Below are 15,230 nucleotides of genomic sequence, written 5' to 3'. Positions count from 1 at the left end.
CCTTAGGAGCCGCGGAGAATACGCCTCCCCCTGAGGAGCCGCGGAGAATACTCCTCCCCTGAGGAGCCGCGGGAGAATACTCCTCCCCTGAGGAGCCGCGGAAAATACTCCTCCCCAGAGGAGCCGCAGAGAATACGCCTCCCTGAGGAGCCGCGGAGATACTCCTCCCCTGAGGAGCCGCAGAGAATACGCCTCCCCTGAGGAGCCGCAGAGAATACGCCTCCCCTGAGGAGCCGCAAAGAATACGCCTCCACCTGAGGAGCCGCGGAGAATACGCCTCCCCTGTAGGGAGCCGCGGAGAATACGCCTCCCTGAGGAGCCGCGGAGAATACATCTCCCCTGAGGAGACGCAGAGAATACATCTCCCCTGAGGAGCCGCGGAGAATACGCCTCCCCTGAGGAGACGCAGAGAATACATCTCCCCTGAGGAGCCGCAGAGAATACGCCTCCCCTGAGGAGCCGTGGAGAATACGCCTGCCCCTGAGGAGCCGCGGAGAATACATCTCCCCTGAGGAGACGCAGAGAATACATCTCCCCTGAGGAGCCGCGGAGAATACGCCTCCCCTGAGGAGACGCAGAGAATACATCTCCCTGAGGAGACGCTGAGAATAATCTAACGCTTGATAGCATGATTGCATCACTCTGCATGCCGTTTCATTCTGCACCTCATCACCTCTTTCTATTTACTGCTCTATCTTACCTAGGTTATCCTTTTCCTGCACTCTTACTCCTCGGTCTCTCCTTTTCCTGTGCTCTTACCTCGGTCCTCCCTTTTCCTGCGCTCTCTTACCTCCTCGGTCTCTCCTTTTCCTGTGCTCTTACCTCGGTCTCTCCTTTTCCTGCGCTCTCTTACCTAGGTTTATCCTTTTCCTGCGCTCTTCCTCCGGTCTCTCCTTTCCTGCGCTCTTCACTTAGTCTCTCCTTTTCCTGCGCTCTCTTACCTCGGTCCTCTTCTTTTCCTGCGCTCTCTTACCTCGGTCTCTCCTTTTCCTGTGCTCTTACCTCGGTCTCTTCTTTTCCTGCGCTCTCTTACCTCGGTCCTCCTTTTTTCCTGTGCTCTCTTACCTCCGGTCTCTCCTTTTCCTGCGCTCTTCCCTTAGTCTCTCCTTTTCCTGCGTCTCTTACTCTCTCCCTTTCCTGCGCTCTCTTACCTCGGTCTCTTCTTTTCCTGCGCTCTCTTACCTCGGTCTCTTCTTTTCCTGCGCTCTCTTACCTCGGTCTCTCCTTTTCCTGTGCTCTCTTACCTCGGTCTCTCCCTTTTCCTGTGCTCTCTTACCCTCGTCTCTCCTTTCCTGTGCTCTTACCTAGGTCTCTCCTTTTCCTGTGCGCTCTTACCTCGGTCTCTCCTTTTCCTGTGCGCTCTTACCCTCGGTCTCTCCTTTTCCTGTGCGCTCTTACCTCGGTCCTCTCATTTTCCTGTGCGCTCTTACCTCGGTCTCTCCTTTTCCTGTGCTCTCTTACCTAGGTCTCTCCTTTTCCTGTGCTCTCTTACTAGGTCTCTCCTTTTCCTGTGCTCTTACCTAGGTCTCTCCTTTTCCTGTGCGCTCTTACCTCGGTCTCTCCTTTTCCTGTGCGCTCTTACCTCGGTCTCTCCTTTTCCTGTGCGCTCTTACCTCGGTCTCTCATTTTCCTGTGCTCTCTTACCTTGGTCTCTCCTTTTCCTGCACTCTTTTCCTTAGTCCTCTCCTTTTCCTGCGCTCTCTTACCTCGGTCTCTCCTTTTCCTGCGCTCTCTTACCTCGGTCTCTCCTTTTCCTGTGCTCTTACCTCGGTCTCTTCTTTTCCTGCGCTCTCTTACCTCGGTCTCTCCTTTTCCTGCGCTCTCTTTCCTGAGGTCTCTCCTTTTCCTGCGCTCTTCCCTTAGTCTCTCCTTTTTCTGTGCTCTCTTCCCGTAGTCTCTCCTTTTCCTGCGCTCTCTTACCTGTTTGTCCTCTTAATGCGCTGATCACTCTCTCCTCTTCTACACTCTCTTGCACTTGTCGCCCTCTTTCTTTTTTGTCGATTTCTTTCTCGCAGGTTGTACTCCTTCTTTCTCTGGCGCTCTCCCTTCTCTGGCTATTTGTCTGGTGCTCGCAATTGTCCCCCTCACTTTTCTACTGCTCTTTATCTCTCGGTTGTCTGCTTTGTTCTTCTCTAATGTTCTCTGTCTCTTATCTGGCTTTCTCTTTGCAACACTCTCTTCTCTGGCGCTCTCTCTTTGTTGCTTTCTGTCCTGGCGCTCTTAGTTGCTTGGCGCTCTCTTTGTTGCTTTCTGTCCTTGGCGCTCTCTTAGTTGCTTGGCGCTCTTCCTCTGTTGCTTTCTGTCCTTGGCGCTCTCTTAGTTGCTTGGCGCTCTCTTTGTTGCTTTCTGTCCTTGGCGCTCTTAGTTGCTTGGCGCTCTTTTTGTTGCTTTCTGTCCTTGGCACTCTTAGTTGCTTTGTCTCCCTGGCGCTCTTTGTTGCTTTCTGTCCTTGGTGTTCCCTTAGTTGCTTTGTCTCACTGGCGATGTCTTTTTCTTCAGCGCTCTATTGGGAGACCCAGACGATTGGGGTATAGCTACTGCCCTCTGGAGGCCACACAAAGCACTACATTAAAAGTGCAAGGCCCCTCCCCCTCTGGCTATACCCCCCCCGTGGTATCACGGGTTCTCCAGTTTTAGCTTTGTGTGCGAAGGAGGTCAGACATTCCATGCATAGCTCCACAGATTTTAGTCAGCAGTAGCTGCTGACTATGTCGGATGGAAGAAAAGAGGACACATATAGTGTCCCCAGCATGCTCCCTTCTCACCCCTGGATGGTGTTGTAAGGTTGAGGTACCTATTGCTGGTACAGGGCTGAGCCCTGACATGCTGTTTTCCTTCCACATCCCCTTGTAGGGCTCTGTGGAAGTGGGATCCTGCGGCCTCTCAGCTCTGACGCCGGGCTCCATCCACAGACCCATTAGAACCTGATGGATTCGGAGCAGGAGTACGATCAGGGACAGGCCCTGCATCTTACAGGTACTCTGTGTCCCCGGCAGGCACAGACACACTCGGGCTGGCTGGGTGTTATAGTGCGCCGGGGACCGCAACGTGGAGTTGGTGTCCCTACAGATTACTGGGGGATTGTTTGTGTTTGGGAACGCCAGCGCCGACCCCTCTGGACCGGGCGGCGCTGCTGTGACTTGTGGTGCGCCGGGGATCCGCCGTCCGCGCTTTTACGGCGGCGGCGGTTATAACTTTAGTCCCCGGCTTTTTGGGCCTAGGACGCCGGCAGCTCCGTTTCGTTCCCGCCCCCACCCTGTCATTCAGGGTAGGGGAGAGACGCTGTTCGCAAGCAGCGACGAGGGGCTGGAGCCTGATTTACATGCTCCAGCCCTCTCACTTGGCACAGAGGGAAGCAGGCTTCCCGCTCTTGGCCAGGAACGCCCAGGGCCCGCCCCCCTTCCTCTCTCGAGACGCCGGCAGCCATTACATGCATGCCTGGCTGGAGGAAGGACGCAAGGCTCTGGGAGACCTGGACTAGGGGCTATCTGGCGACCACACACCCGCTTTTTAAGCGGGCGGTAAGCGATTTTTCTGTGCTGGTCCCTCTAGTGCCTCACTGTGTATCAGTGTACTGGATACAGTTATATAGATATTGTATTTCTTGCACTGTGAGGTGCGCTTCTGGCTGCATATCCCAGATCGCTCTGTGGAAGCAGCAACATGTCATCCTCAAAACGCAAGGCGGCCAAGGCAAAAAGGGCTGTGTATACTGCGTGTGCTGCATGTGGGGCTAATCTACAGCAGGCTCCGATGACCCCCATTGTGTGCAATGCTCCGACCCAGTGCTGCTTCGCCAGCCGGAGTCAGGAGAGGTAGCGACCCAGGCTGAGACGCTTGTAAGTTCTGCCCCGGTGACAGGGACGGACTTTGCAGTTTTTGCAGATAATATGTCTGTATCTATGGCAAAAATCCTTGAGACCTTGCAATCTATGCATGGGGCTCAGTCTCTGGGCACGGCGAGGCCTCTGTCCTCAGGTCCCCCTTACTTGGAATGTATCCAGCCCACAGGGGGGTCCCCGGCTTCACAGGCCGGGATTATGACTCAGATGATGGCCCCAGCCACCCTAAGCGAGCTCGCTGGGAAGACCCTCGACGTCTTCACACTGCTCAGGGTCTCAGCGCAATCAGTCTCCCTGTGATGTGTCTGATGAGAGTGATCAGGAATCCACTCCTGGAACCCTCTCAACCTGGATACCCCGGATGGGGATGCCATGGTAGACGACCTTATCTCAGCCATCAATAGGCTGTTGGATATTTCTCCCCCAGCCCCTTCAGCAGAAGAGGCGGCTGCGGAGCAGGGAAAAGTTTCGTTTCCTTTATCCCAAGCGTAAATTGAGTGCTTTGTTAGATCACTCTGACTTCAGAGAATCAATCCAGAAGCACGACGCTCACCCAGAAAGGCGTTTCTCTAAACGATCTAAAGATACGCGTTTCCCTTTCCCCCCTGAGGTGGTCAAGCGCTGGACACAGTGTCCAAAGGTAGACCCCCCGATTTCCAAACTTGCAGCTAGATCCATAGTTGCAGTGGAGGATGGCGCTTCACTTAAAGATGCCAATGACAGACAGATGGACCTTTGGTTAAAATCTGTCTATGAAGCTATAGGCGCGTCGTTTGCTCCGGCATTCGCAGCCGTATGGGCACTCAGGCTATTTCAGCTGGCTTAGCAAAAGTGGATGCTATCATGCATCAGCAGTGCCGCAGGTGGCGCACCTTACCACGCAGATGTCGGCCGTTTGCGTCTTACGCTATCAATGCGGTCCTAGAATCTACCAGTCGCACCTCAATGGCGTCCGCCAATTCGGTAGTTTTGCGCAGAGCCTTGTGGTTAAAGGACTGGAAAGCAGATGCTGGTTCCAAAAAATGTTTAACCAGTTTGCCTTTGTCTAGAGAGAGACTGTTTGGCGAGCCATTGGCTGACATCATTAAGCAGTCCAAGGGTAAAGACTCCTCTTTACCACAACCCAGAACACCCAAACCTCAGCAGAAAAAGTGGCAGCAGAGGTTTCAGTCCTTTCGAGGTTCGGGCAAGACACCATTTACCTCGTCCAAAGGGACTCAGAGGACGCAAAGAAACTCAGATTCGTGGCGGACTCACACACGCCCCAAGAAAGCAAATGGAGGTACCGCTTCCAAAGCGGCTACCTCATGACTTCCAGCCCCCCCCTCCGCATCGCCGGTCGGGGGCAGGCTCTCCCGCTTTTCCGGCATTTGGATGTCACAGGTCAAAGACCGGTGGGTGACGGACATTTTGTCTCGCGGGTACAGAATCGAGTTCAATTCTCGTCCTCCAGCTCGGTTCTTCAGAACCTCCCCACGTCCAGACCGAGCAGATGCTCTGCTGCAGGCGGTGGATTCCCTAAAAGCGGAAGGAGTGGTTATCCCAGTCCCTCCTCAGGAACAAGGGCAAGGGTTTTACTCCAATCTCTTTGTGGTTCCAAAAAAGGACGGCTCGTTCCGTCCTGTTCTGGACCTAAAACGGCTCAACAAACATGTGCACGCCAGGAGGTTCCGGATGGAAACCCTCCGCTCTGTCATTGCCTCAATGTCCAGAGGAGACTTCCTTGCCTCAATAGACATCAAAGATGCTTATCTCCACGTGCCAATTGCTACAGAACATCAACGTTTTCTACGTTTTGTGATAGGAGACGACCATTTTCAGTTCGTAGCTCTTCCATTTGGTCTGGCGACAGCCCCACGGGTCTTCACCAAGGTCATGGCGGCGGTGGTAGCAGTCTTGCACTCTCAGGGACACTCGGTGATTCCTTACCTAGACGACTTATTGGTCAAAGCTCCCTCTCAGGAGGCATGCCAACTCAGCCTGAATGCTACGCTGGAGACTCTACAGTCTTTCGGATGGATCATCAACTTTCCAAAGTCGATCCTATCACCGACTCAGTCACTAACGTATCTTGGCATGGAGTTTCATACTCTAGCAGCGATAGTGAAGCTTCCGCTGGACAAGCAGCGGTCACTACAGACAGGGGTGCAATCTCTCCTGCAGGGCCAGTTGCATCCCTTGCGGCGCCTCATGCATTTCCTAGGGAAGATGGTGGCAGCCATGGAAGCAGTTCCCTTTGCGCAGTTTCATCTGCGCCCACTTCAATGGGACATTCTCCGCCAATGGGACGGGAAGTCAACGTCCCTGGACAGGAAAGTCTCGCTTTCCCAGACGGCCAAAGACTCTCTACAATGGTGGCTCCTTCCCACATCATTGTCTCAGGGAAGATCCTTCCTGCCCCCATCCTGGGCAGTAGTCACGACAGATGCGAGTCTGTCAGGGTGGGGAGCAGTATTTCTCCACCACAGGGCTCAGGGGACGTGGACTCCGCAGGAGTCCACCCTTCAGATCAATGTTCTGGAGATCAGAGCAGTGTATCTTGCTCTACTGGCCTTCCAACAGTGGCTGGAAGGAAAGCAGATCCGAATCCAATCGGACAACTCCACAGCGGTGGCATACATCAACCACCAAGGAGGGACGCGCAGTCGGCAAGCCTTCCAAGAAGTCCGGCGCATTCTAATGTGGGTGGAGGACAGAGCATCCACCATATCCGCGGTTCACATCCCAGGCGTAGAAAACTGGGAAGCAGACTTCCTCAGTCGCCAGGGCATGGACGCAGGGGAATGGTCCCTTCACCCGGACGTGTTTCAGGAAATCTGTCGCCGCTGGGGAGTGCCGGACGTCGACCTAATGGCATCCCGGCACAACAACAAGGTCCCGGCATTCATGGCGAGGTCGCGCGATCAAAGAGCTCTGGCGGCAGACGCCTTGGTTCAAGATTGGTCGCAGTTTCAGCTCCCATACGTGTTTCCGCCTCTGGCGCTCTTGCCCAGAGTGCTACGCAAGATCAGATCCGAGTGCAGCCGCGTCATACTCGTCGCTCCAGACTGGCCGAGGAGGTCGTGGTATCCGGATCTGTGGCATCTCACGATCGGTCGACCGTGGTCACTGCCAGACCGACCAGACTTACTGTCCCAAGGGCCGTTTTTCCATCAGAATTCTGCGGCCCTGAACCTGACTGTGTGGCCATTGAGTCCTGGATCCTAGCATCTGCTGGATTATCTCAGGGAGTCATTGCCACAATGAGACAAGCTAGAAAGTCGAATTCGGCTAAGATCTACCACAGAACGTGGAAGATTTTCTTGTCCTGGTGCTCTGCTCAGGGAGTGTCTCCCTGGCCATTTGCATTGCCCAAGTTTCTTTCCTTCCTGCAATCGGGGTTAGAAAAGGGCTTGTCGCTCAGCTCCCTTAAAGGGCAAGTTTCGGCACTATCCGTGTTTTTTCAGAAGCGTCTAGCACGTCTTCCTAAGGTGCGCACGTTCCTGCAGGGGGTCTGTCATATTGTGCCCCCGTACAAGCGACCGTTAGATCCATGGGATCTGAACAGGGTACTAGTTGCTCTCCAGAAACCGCCCTTCGAGCCTCTGAAGGAAGTTTCCTTTTCTCGGCTGTCGCAGAAAGTGGCGTTTCTTGTTGCAATCACATCGCTTCGGCGAGTGTCTGAGCTGGCAGCTCTGTCATCTAAGGCTCCCTTCCTGGTGTTCCACCAGGACAAGGTTGTGCTGCGCCCCATTCCGGAGTTTCTTCCTAAGGTCGTATCCTCTTTTCATCTTAATCAGGATATTTCCTTGCCTTCTTTTTGCCCTCATCCGGTTCACCGGTATGAAAAGGCCTTACGTTTGCTAGATCTGGTGAGAGCACTCAGAATCTACATTTCCCGCACGGCGCCCATACGCCGTGCCGATGCACTTTTCGTCCTTGTCGCTGGTCCGCGCAAGGGGTTGCAGGCTTCTAAAGCCACCCTGGCTCGATGGATCAAAGAACCAATTCTAGAGGCCTACCGTTCTGCGGGGCTTCCGGTTCCTTCAGGGCTAAAAGCCCACTCCACCAGAGCCGTGGGTGCGTCCTGGGCATTACGTCACCAGGCTTCGGCTCAACAGGTGTGCCAGGCAGCTACCTGGTCCAGTCTGCACACTTTCACCAAGCATTATCAGGTGCATACCTATGCTTCGGCGGATGCCAGCTTAGGTAGAAGAGTCCTGCAGGCGGCAGTGACACCCCCGTAGGGGAGGGCTGTTTTGCAGCTCTAACATGAGGTATTTATTTACCCACCCAGGGACAGCTTTTGGACGTCCCAATCGTCTGGGTCTCCCAATAGAGCGCTGAAGAAGAAGGGAATTTTGTTACTTACCGTAAATTCCTTTTCTTCTAGCTCTTATTGGGAGACCCAGCACCCGCCCTGTTGTCCTTCGGGATGTTTTTTTGTTGTTTGCGGGTACACATGTTGTTCATGTTGAACGGTTTTTCAGTTCTCCGATGTTATTCGGAGTTAATTTGTTTAAACCAGTTATTGGCTTCCTCCTTCTTGCTTTGGCACTAAAACTGGAGAACCCGTGATACCACGGGGGGGTATAGCCAGAGGGGGAGGGGCCTTGCACTTTTAATGTAGTGCTTTGTGTGGCCTCCAGAGGGCAGTAGCTATACCCCAATCGTCTGGGTCTCCCAATAAGAGCTAGAAGAAAAGGAATTTACGGTAAGTAACAAAATTCCCTTCGTTGCTTTCTGTCCTTGGCGCTCTCTTAGTTGCTTGGCGCTCTCTCTTTGTTGCTTTCTGTCCTCGGCGCTCTTAGTTGCTTTCTCTCCCTGGCGCTCTCTTTGTTGCTTTCTGTCCTTGGCGCTCTCTTGGTTGCTTTGTCTCCCTGGCGCTCTCTTTGTTGCTTTCTGTCCTTGGCACTCTTAGTTGCTTTGTCTCCCTGGCGCTCTCTTTGTTGCTTTCTGTCCTTGGTGTTCCCTTAGTTGCTTTGTCTCACTGGCGCTCTTTCTCTTTGTTGCTTTCTGTCCTTGGCGCACTCTTAGTTGCTTGGCGCTCTCTCTTTGTTGCTTTCTGTCCTTGGCGCTCTCTTAGTTGCTTGGCGCGCTTCCTCTGTTGCTTTCTGTCCTTGGCGCTCTCTTAGTTGCTTGGCGCGCTTCCTCTGTTGCTTTCTGTCCTTGGCGCTCTCTTAGTTGCTTGGCGCTCTTCCTCTGTTGCTTTCTCTCCCTGGCGCGCTCTTTGTTGCTTTCTCTCCCTGGCGCTCTTTCTTTTTTGAGCTCTTTTTCTATGGCGCTTTCTCTCTTTGATGAACTTTTATCTTTGATGCTTTCTTTCCCTGGTGCTTTTTCTCTTTGGTGCGCTCTCCCAGGCACACTTTCTCTCTCCCTGGCTCTCTTTTTCTTAGGTGCTTTCTCTTCCCTGGCTCTTTCTCTTCTCTAGTGCTCTTTCTCTTTGGTGCGTTTTCTTCTCTTGCACACTCTTTGGGCTTTCTCTTTTCTGGCGCTCTCTCTCTTTAGTGCTGTGTCTTCTCTGGCACTCTTTCTCTTTAGTGCTGTGTCTTCTCTGGCACTCTTTCTCTTTGGTGCATTCTCTTCAATGGTGCTTTCTCTTTTTTGCTGTCTGACCCTAGCGCTTTCTCTTTGGTGCTTTCTCTTTTCTCTGTGGTGCTGTCCCTTCTCTGGCGTTCTCTCTTAGGTGCTTTGTCTTTCTCTTGCTATCTTTCTCTGTGGTACTCTGTCTTCTCTGGTGCTTTCTCTTTGGTGCTATCTCTTAGGTGCTTTCAATTCTGCTCATTTTCTGTGGTACTCTCTTCTCTGGTGGTCTCTTTGGTGCTTTTTTTTCTCTTGCTCTTTCTCTTTGGCGCTTTCTGTGATGCTCTCTTTTCTCTGGCATCTCTTTGGTGCTCTCTTTTCTTGCTCTCTCTCTGTGGTACACTCTCTTATCTGGCGTTGTCTCTCTTAGGGGCTTACTCTTCTCCTTTCTCTATTGTACTCTTCTCTGGCGCACTCTTTGCTGCTTTCTCTTCTCTTGCTCTCTCGTTGGTGCTCTCTTCTCTGGCGCTCTCTAAGGTGCTTTCTCCTCTTCTCTTCTCTGGAGCGCTTTCTGGTGCACCTCTTTTTGTGCTTTTTTTTTCCTCTTGCTCTCTTTGGAGCTTTCTCTTCTCTTGTTCTCTTTTTCTTTGGCGCTCTCTCTTTGGCGCGTTCTCTTCTCCTGCTCTTTTTCTTTGGTACTCTGTGGTATTGTCTCTTCTCTGGAGCTCTTTCTTTTTGGTGCTTTTTTTCTCTCTTGCTCTCCTTGGTGCTTTTTCTTCTCCAGCTCTCTCTTTGGCATTCTCTTAGGTGCTTTCTCTTCTCTTGTTCTCTTTTTCTTTGGTGCTCTCAGGTGCTTTCTATTCTCCTGCTCTTTTTCTTTGGCGCTCTCTTAGGTGCTTTCTCTGGCGCTCTCTTTGGCGCTCTCTTAGGTACTTTCTCTTCTCCTGCTCTTTTCTTTGACGCTCGCTTTGGCGCTCTTAGGTACTTTCTGTTCTCCTGCTCTTTTTCTTTGACGCTCTTTTTGGCGCTCTTAGGTGCTTTCTCTTCTCCTGCTCTTTTTCTTTGACGCTCTCTTTGGCGCTCTCTCAGGTGCTTTCTCTTCTCCTGCTCTTTCTTTGGCGCTCTCTTAGGTACTCTCTCTTTTCCTGCTCTTTTTCTTTGGCGCTCTCTCAGGTGCTTTCTCTTCTCCTGCTCTTTCTTTGGCGCTCTTAGGTGTTCTCTTCTCTCTTTTTCTTTGGCGCTCTCTTTGGAGCTCTATTAGGTACTTTCTCTTCTCCTGCTCTATTTCTTTGGCGCTCTCTCTTTGGCGCTCTCTTAGGTACTTTCTCTTCTCCTGCTCTTTTTCTTTGACGCTCTCTTTGGCGCTCTCTCAGGTGCTTTCTCTTCTCCTGCTCTTTTTCTTTGACGCTCTCTTTGGCGCTCTCTCAGGTGCTTTCTCTTCTCCTGCTCTTTTTCTTTGACGCTCTCTCAGGTGCTTTCTCTTCTTCTGCTCTTTTTCTTTGATGCTCTCTTTGGCGCTCTCTCAGGTACTTTCTCTTCTTCTGCTCTTTTTCTTTGGCGCTCTCTGGTGCTTTCTCTTCTCCTGCTCTTTTTCTTTGGCGCTCTCTTAGGTACTTTCTCTTCTCCCGCTCTTTTTCTTTGACGCTCCCTTTGGCGCTTTTAGGTGCTTTCTCTTCTGCTCTCTTTTTCTTTGGTGCTCTCGCTTAGGTGCTTTCTCTTCTTCTGCTCTCTTTCTTTGGCGCTCTTTGGCACTCTCTTAGGTGCTTTCTCTTCTGCTCTCTTTCTCTATAGTATTCTCTCTTCTCTGGAGCTCTCTTTGGTGCTTTTTTTTTTCCCCTCTTGCTCTCTTTGGCGCTTTCTTTTCTCCTGCTCTCTCTTTGACGCTCTCTCTATGGCGTACTTTTGGGTGCTTTCTCTTCTTTTGTTCTCTTTTTCTTTGGCACTCTCTTTGGCGCTCTCTTAGGTGCTTTCTCTTCTCCTGCTTTCTTTCTTTGGCGATCTCTTTGGTGCTCTCTCTTACGTACTTTTTCTTCTGCTCTTTTTCTTTGGCGCTCTCTCTCAGGTGCTTTCTCTTCTCCTGCCCTCTTTTTTTGGCACGCTCTCTTTAGCGATCTTTCTTTGGTGCTTTCTCTTCTCTAGCTCTCTCTTAGGTGCTTTCTCTTCTCCTGCTCTCTTTTGCTTTCTTTTAGGTGTTTTCTCTTCTGCTCTCTTTCTCTTTGGAGCGCTCTTTGGCTTTCTCTCAGGTGCTTTCTCTTCTCCTGCCCTCTTTTGTTGGCACGCTCTCTTTAGCAATCTTTCTTTGGTGCTTTCTCTTCTCTAGCTCTCTCTTAGGTGCTTTCTCTTCTCCTGCTCTCTTTTGCTTTCTCTTAGATGTTTTCTCTTCTGCTCTCTTTCTCTTTGGAGCGCTCTTTGGCTTTCTCTCAGGTGCTTTCACTTTTCCTGCCCTCTTTTTTTGGCACGCTCTCTTTGGCGCTCTCTCTTAGGTGCTTTCTCTTCTCCTGCTCTCTTTTGCTTTCTCTTAGGTGTTTTCTCTTCTGCTCTCTTTCTCTTTGGAGCGCTCTTTGGCTTTCTCTCAGGTGCTTTCACTTTTCCTGCCCTCTTTTTTTGGCACGCTCTCTTTGGCGCTCTCTCTTAGGTGCTTTCTCTTCTCCTGCTCTCTTTTGCTTTCTCTTAGGTGTTTTCTCTTCTGCTCTCTTTCTCTTTGGAGCGCTCTTTGGCTTTCTCTCAGGTGCTTTCACTTTTCCTGCCCTCTTTTTTTGGCACGCTCTCTTTGGCGCTCTCTCTTAGGTGCTTTCTCTTCTCCTGCTCTCTTTTGCTTTCTCTTAGGTGTTTTCTCTTCTGCTCTCTTTCTCTTTGGAGCGCTCTTTGGCTTTCTCTCAGGTGCTTTCACTTCTCCTGCCCTCTTTTTTTGGCACGCTCTCTTTGGCGCTCTTTCTTTGGTGCTTTCTCTTCTCCTGCTCTCTTTCTCTTCTCTAGCTCTTTCTCTTAGGTGCTTTCTCTTCTCCTGCTCTCTTTTGCTTTCTCTTAGCTGTTTTCTCTTCTGCTCTCTTTCTCTTTGGAGCGCTCTTTGGCTTTCTCTCTCCTGCCCTCTTTTTTTGGCACGCTCTCTTTGGCGCTCTTTCTTTGGTGCTTTCTCTTCTCCTGCTCTCTTTCTCTTCTCTAGCTCTTTCTCTTAGGTGCTTTTTCTTCTCTTGCTCTCTTTCTCTTTGGCGTTCTCTTAGGTGTTGTTTGGTGCTCTTTTCCTGCGCTCTTCTCTTGCTCTTTGGTGTTCTTTCTCTTAGATACTTTATCTTCTCTGGCTCTTTGGTGCTTTCTCTTCTTTGGCTCTTTGGTGCTTTTCTCTTGCTTTACCTTTTTGGTGCTTTCATTTCTCTGTGCTCTCTCTCTTTTTGGTGCTCTCTCTTCTCTTACTCTCTTTCTCTTCACTTGCTCGCTTTCTCTTTACTTGCTTTCTTTCTCTTCACTTGCTCGCTTTCTCTTTACTTGCTTTCTTTCTCTTCACTTGCTCGCTTTCTCTTAGGTGCTTTCTCTTTGGTGCTTTTTTTTTTTTTGGTGCTCTCTTGCACTTGTCACGCTCGGTAATGCCTGTCTCCGCTGTCTTGCGCCTTAATTCCCCATGTTTCATGTTGTTTTCCTTCTCTCTTTCTAACCGTCCCGTGTGATCCTGCGTGGTTTGACGTTAACCCTTGGTTGACCTGTTCTTTGTGTCAGCGGGAGATCACAGTAAGGTAGGATTGTGGGTAATACATGGCGGGTGGTGGGGCGGGGGTGTGCGGGGTCGTGGGCTCCCTGAATATCACACAGAATATGAAAATCAGGTGAGGAAAGAGCCGACCAACTATAACCTGTGTCTCTGCCCAGCCGTACCATCCTCCTACTACTCCCATACTACTCCTGTCCTGAGAAAGTGCCCCCCCGTGCTGGCGGTGCCGGTCCCCCGTGCTGGCGGTGCCGGTCTTCTGGGCTCGTGATGACGGTACTCTAGGCTCGTAATGCCAGACCTCTGTGCTCATGATGCTACACCATCATTGTCTCCCGTAGCACGGACCCCGGATCTCAAGTCATTGCCTCATTTTTTACTCTTCTTTTTACCATATCCCCATGTCTTCTCCTGCCGTACTGTGCAGCGGATGCAGCGCTGGGACATGTGAGCTGCTTGTTTTCTGCATGTGTGACTGCACAAATGTGCTACTAGTGCATGCTGAGGACACACAGCTCCGCCACGCCAGTGATGGTGGGACTGCTCGGAGCTGTGTCGTGTGTGCTGCTCCTCTGTGTCTGGCTTGGATGTTATTTTGTTATGTTGTTGTTGCGTAGTAACAGTTGGGCATTGTTAGGCGGATCATTGTCTTATAATGACCGTTCTTTTTAACTGGAACCTGTTGGGAGTTTTCGGGCTTGTTGCATTGTAGTAACAATTGATTTTGGGCTGCTCTGTAGGATAGATGATGTCATTAGGGTTGGACAGTGTTGCAGTTTTTGGGCTGGTCCTTTTCTGGTAGTGATCACCGATGTTGGGCTGGCCCTTATCTGGTAGTAATTGCTGATGTTGGGTTGGACCTTGTTTGAGTTGTTGGGCTGGTCCTTCTCTTGTAATTACTATTGTTGGGCTTGTTCTTGTCTGGTACTAATCACTGTTGTTGGGTTGGACCATGTTGCAGTTGTTGGGCTGGTCCTTGTCTGGTAGTGATCGCGGATGATGTGTTGGACCATGTTGCAGTTGTTGGGCTGGTCCTTGTCTGGTAGTGATCTCTGATGTTGGGTTGGACCATGTTACAGTTGTTGGGCTAGTCCTTGTCTGGTAGTGATCTCTGATGTTGGGTTGAACCATGTTGCAGTTGTTGGGCTGGTCCTTTTCTTGTAGTGATCGCTGATGTTGTGTTGGACCATGTTGGAGTTGTTGGGCTGGTCCTTGTCTGGTAGTGATCGCGGATGTTGTGTTGGACCATGTTGCAGTTGTTGGGCTGGTCCTGGTCTTGTAGTGATCGCTGATGTTGTGTTGGACCATGTTGCAGTTGTTGGGCTGGTCCTCTAGTGATCGCTGATGTTGTATTAGACCATGTTGCAGTTGTTGGGCTGGTCCTTGTCTGGTAGTGATCGCGGATGTTGTGTTGGACCATGTTGCAGTTGTTGGGCTGGTCCTTGTCTGGTAGTGATCGCGGATGTTGTGTTGGACCATGTTGCAGTTGTTGGGCTGGTCCTTGTCTGGTAGTGATCGCTGATGTTGTGTTGGACCATGTTGCAGTTGTTGGGCTGGTCCTGGTCTTGTAGTGATCGCGGATGTTGTGTTGGACCATGTTGCAGTTGTTGGGCTGGTCCTGGTCTTGTAGTGATCGCTGATGTTGTGTTGGACCATGTTGCAGTTGTTGGGCTGGTCCTTGTCTGGTAGTGATCGCGGATGTTGTGTTGGACCATGTTGCAGTTGTTGGGCTGGTCCTTGTCTGGTAGTGATCGCGGATGTTGTGTTGGACCATGTTGCAGTTGTTGGGCTGGTCCTGGTCTTGTAGTGATCGCGGATGTTGTGTTGGACCATGTTGCAGTTGTTGGGCTGGTCCTTGTCTGGTAGTGATCGCTGATGTTGTGTTGGACCATGTTGCAGTTGTTGGGCTGGTCCTTGTCTGGTAGTGATCGCGGATGTTGTGTTGGACCATGTTGCAGTTGTTGGGCTGGTCCTTGTCTGGTAGTGATCGCGGATGTTGTGTTGGACCATGTTGCAGTTGTTGGGCTGGTCCTGGTCTTGTAGTGATCGCGGATGTTGTGTTGGACCATGTTGCAGTTGTTGGGCTGGTCCTTGTCTGGTAGTGATCGCGGATGTTGGGTTGGACCATGTTGCAGTTGTTGGGCTGGTCCTTGTCTGGTAGTGATCGCGGATGTTGTGTTGGACCA

At 51.2% G+C, this 15,230-nt stretch overlaps 1 protein-coding gene across 1 annotated transcript in view; it reads left to right on the top strand.

Annotated features, from left to right (window-relative positions):
• Positions 1-15,230, top strand: part of LOC142297129 (uridine-cytidine kinase-like 1) — a 48,611-nt gene that overhangs the window by 29,516 nt on the left and 3,865 nt on the right. Inside the window, 1 exon segment of the mRNA XM_075341403.1 lies at positions 13,056-13,072. Within this exon segment, the coding sequence (XP_075197518.1) occupies positions 13,056-13,072 (17 nt within the window).

The sequence above is a fragment of the Anomaloglossus baeobatrachus genome, chromosome 3 (genome assembly GCF_048569485.1).
Source record: "Anomaloglossus baeobatrachus isolate aAnoBae1 chromosome 3, aAnoBae1.hap1, whole genome shotgun sequence".
Classification (NCBI taxonomy): domain Eukaryota; kingdom Metazoa; phylum Chordata; class Amphibia; order Anura; family Aromobatidae; genus Anomaloglossus; species Anomaloglossus baeobatrachus.
Note: the sequence above shows the minus strand (reverse complement) of the source record. Positions and strands in the feature narration are given on the sequence as shown.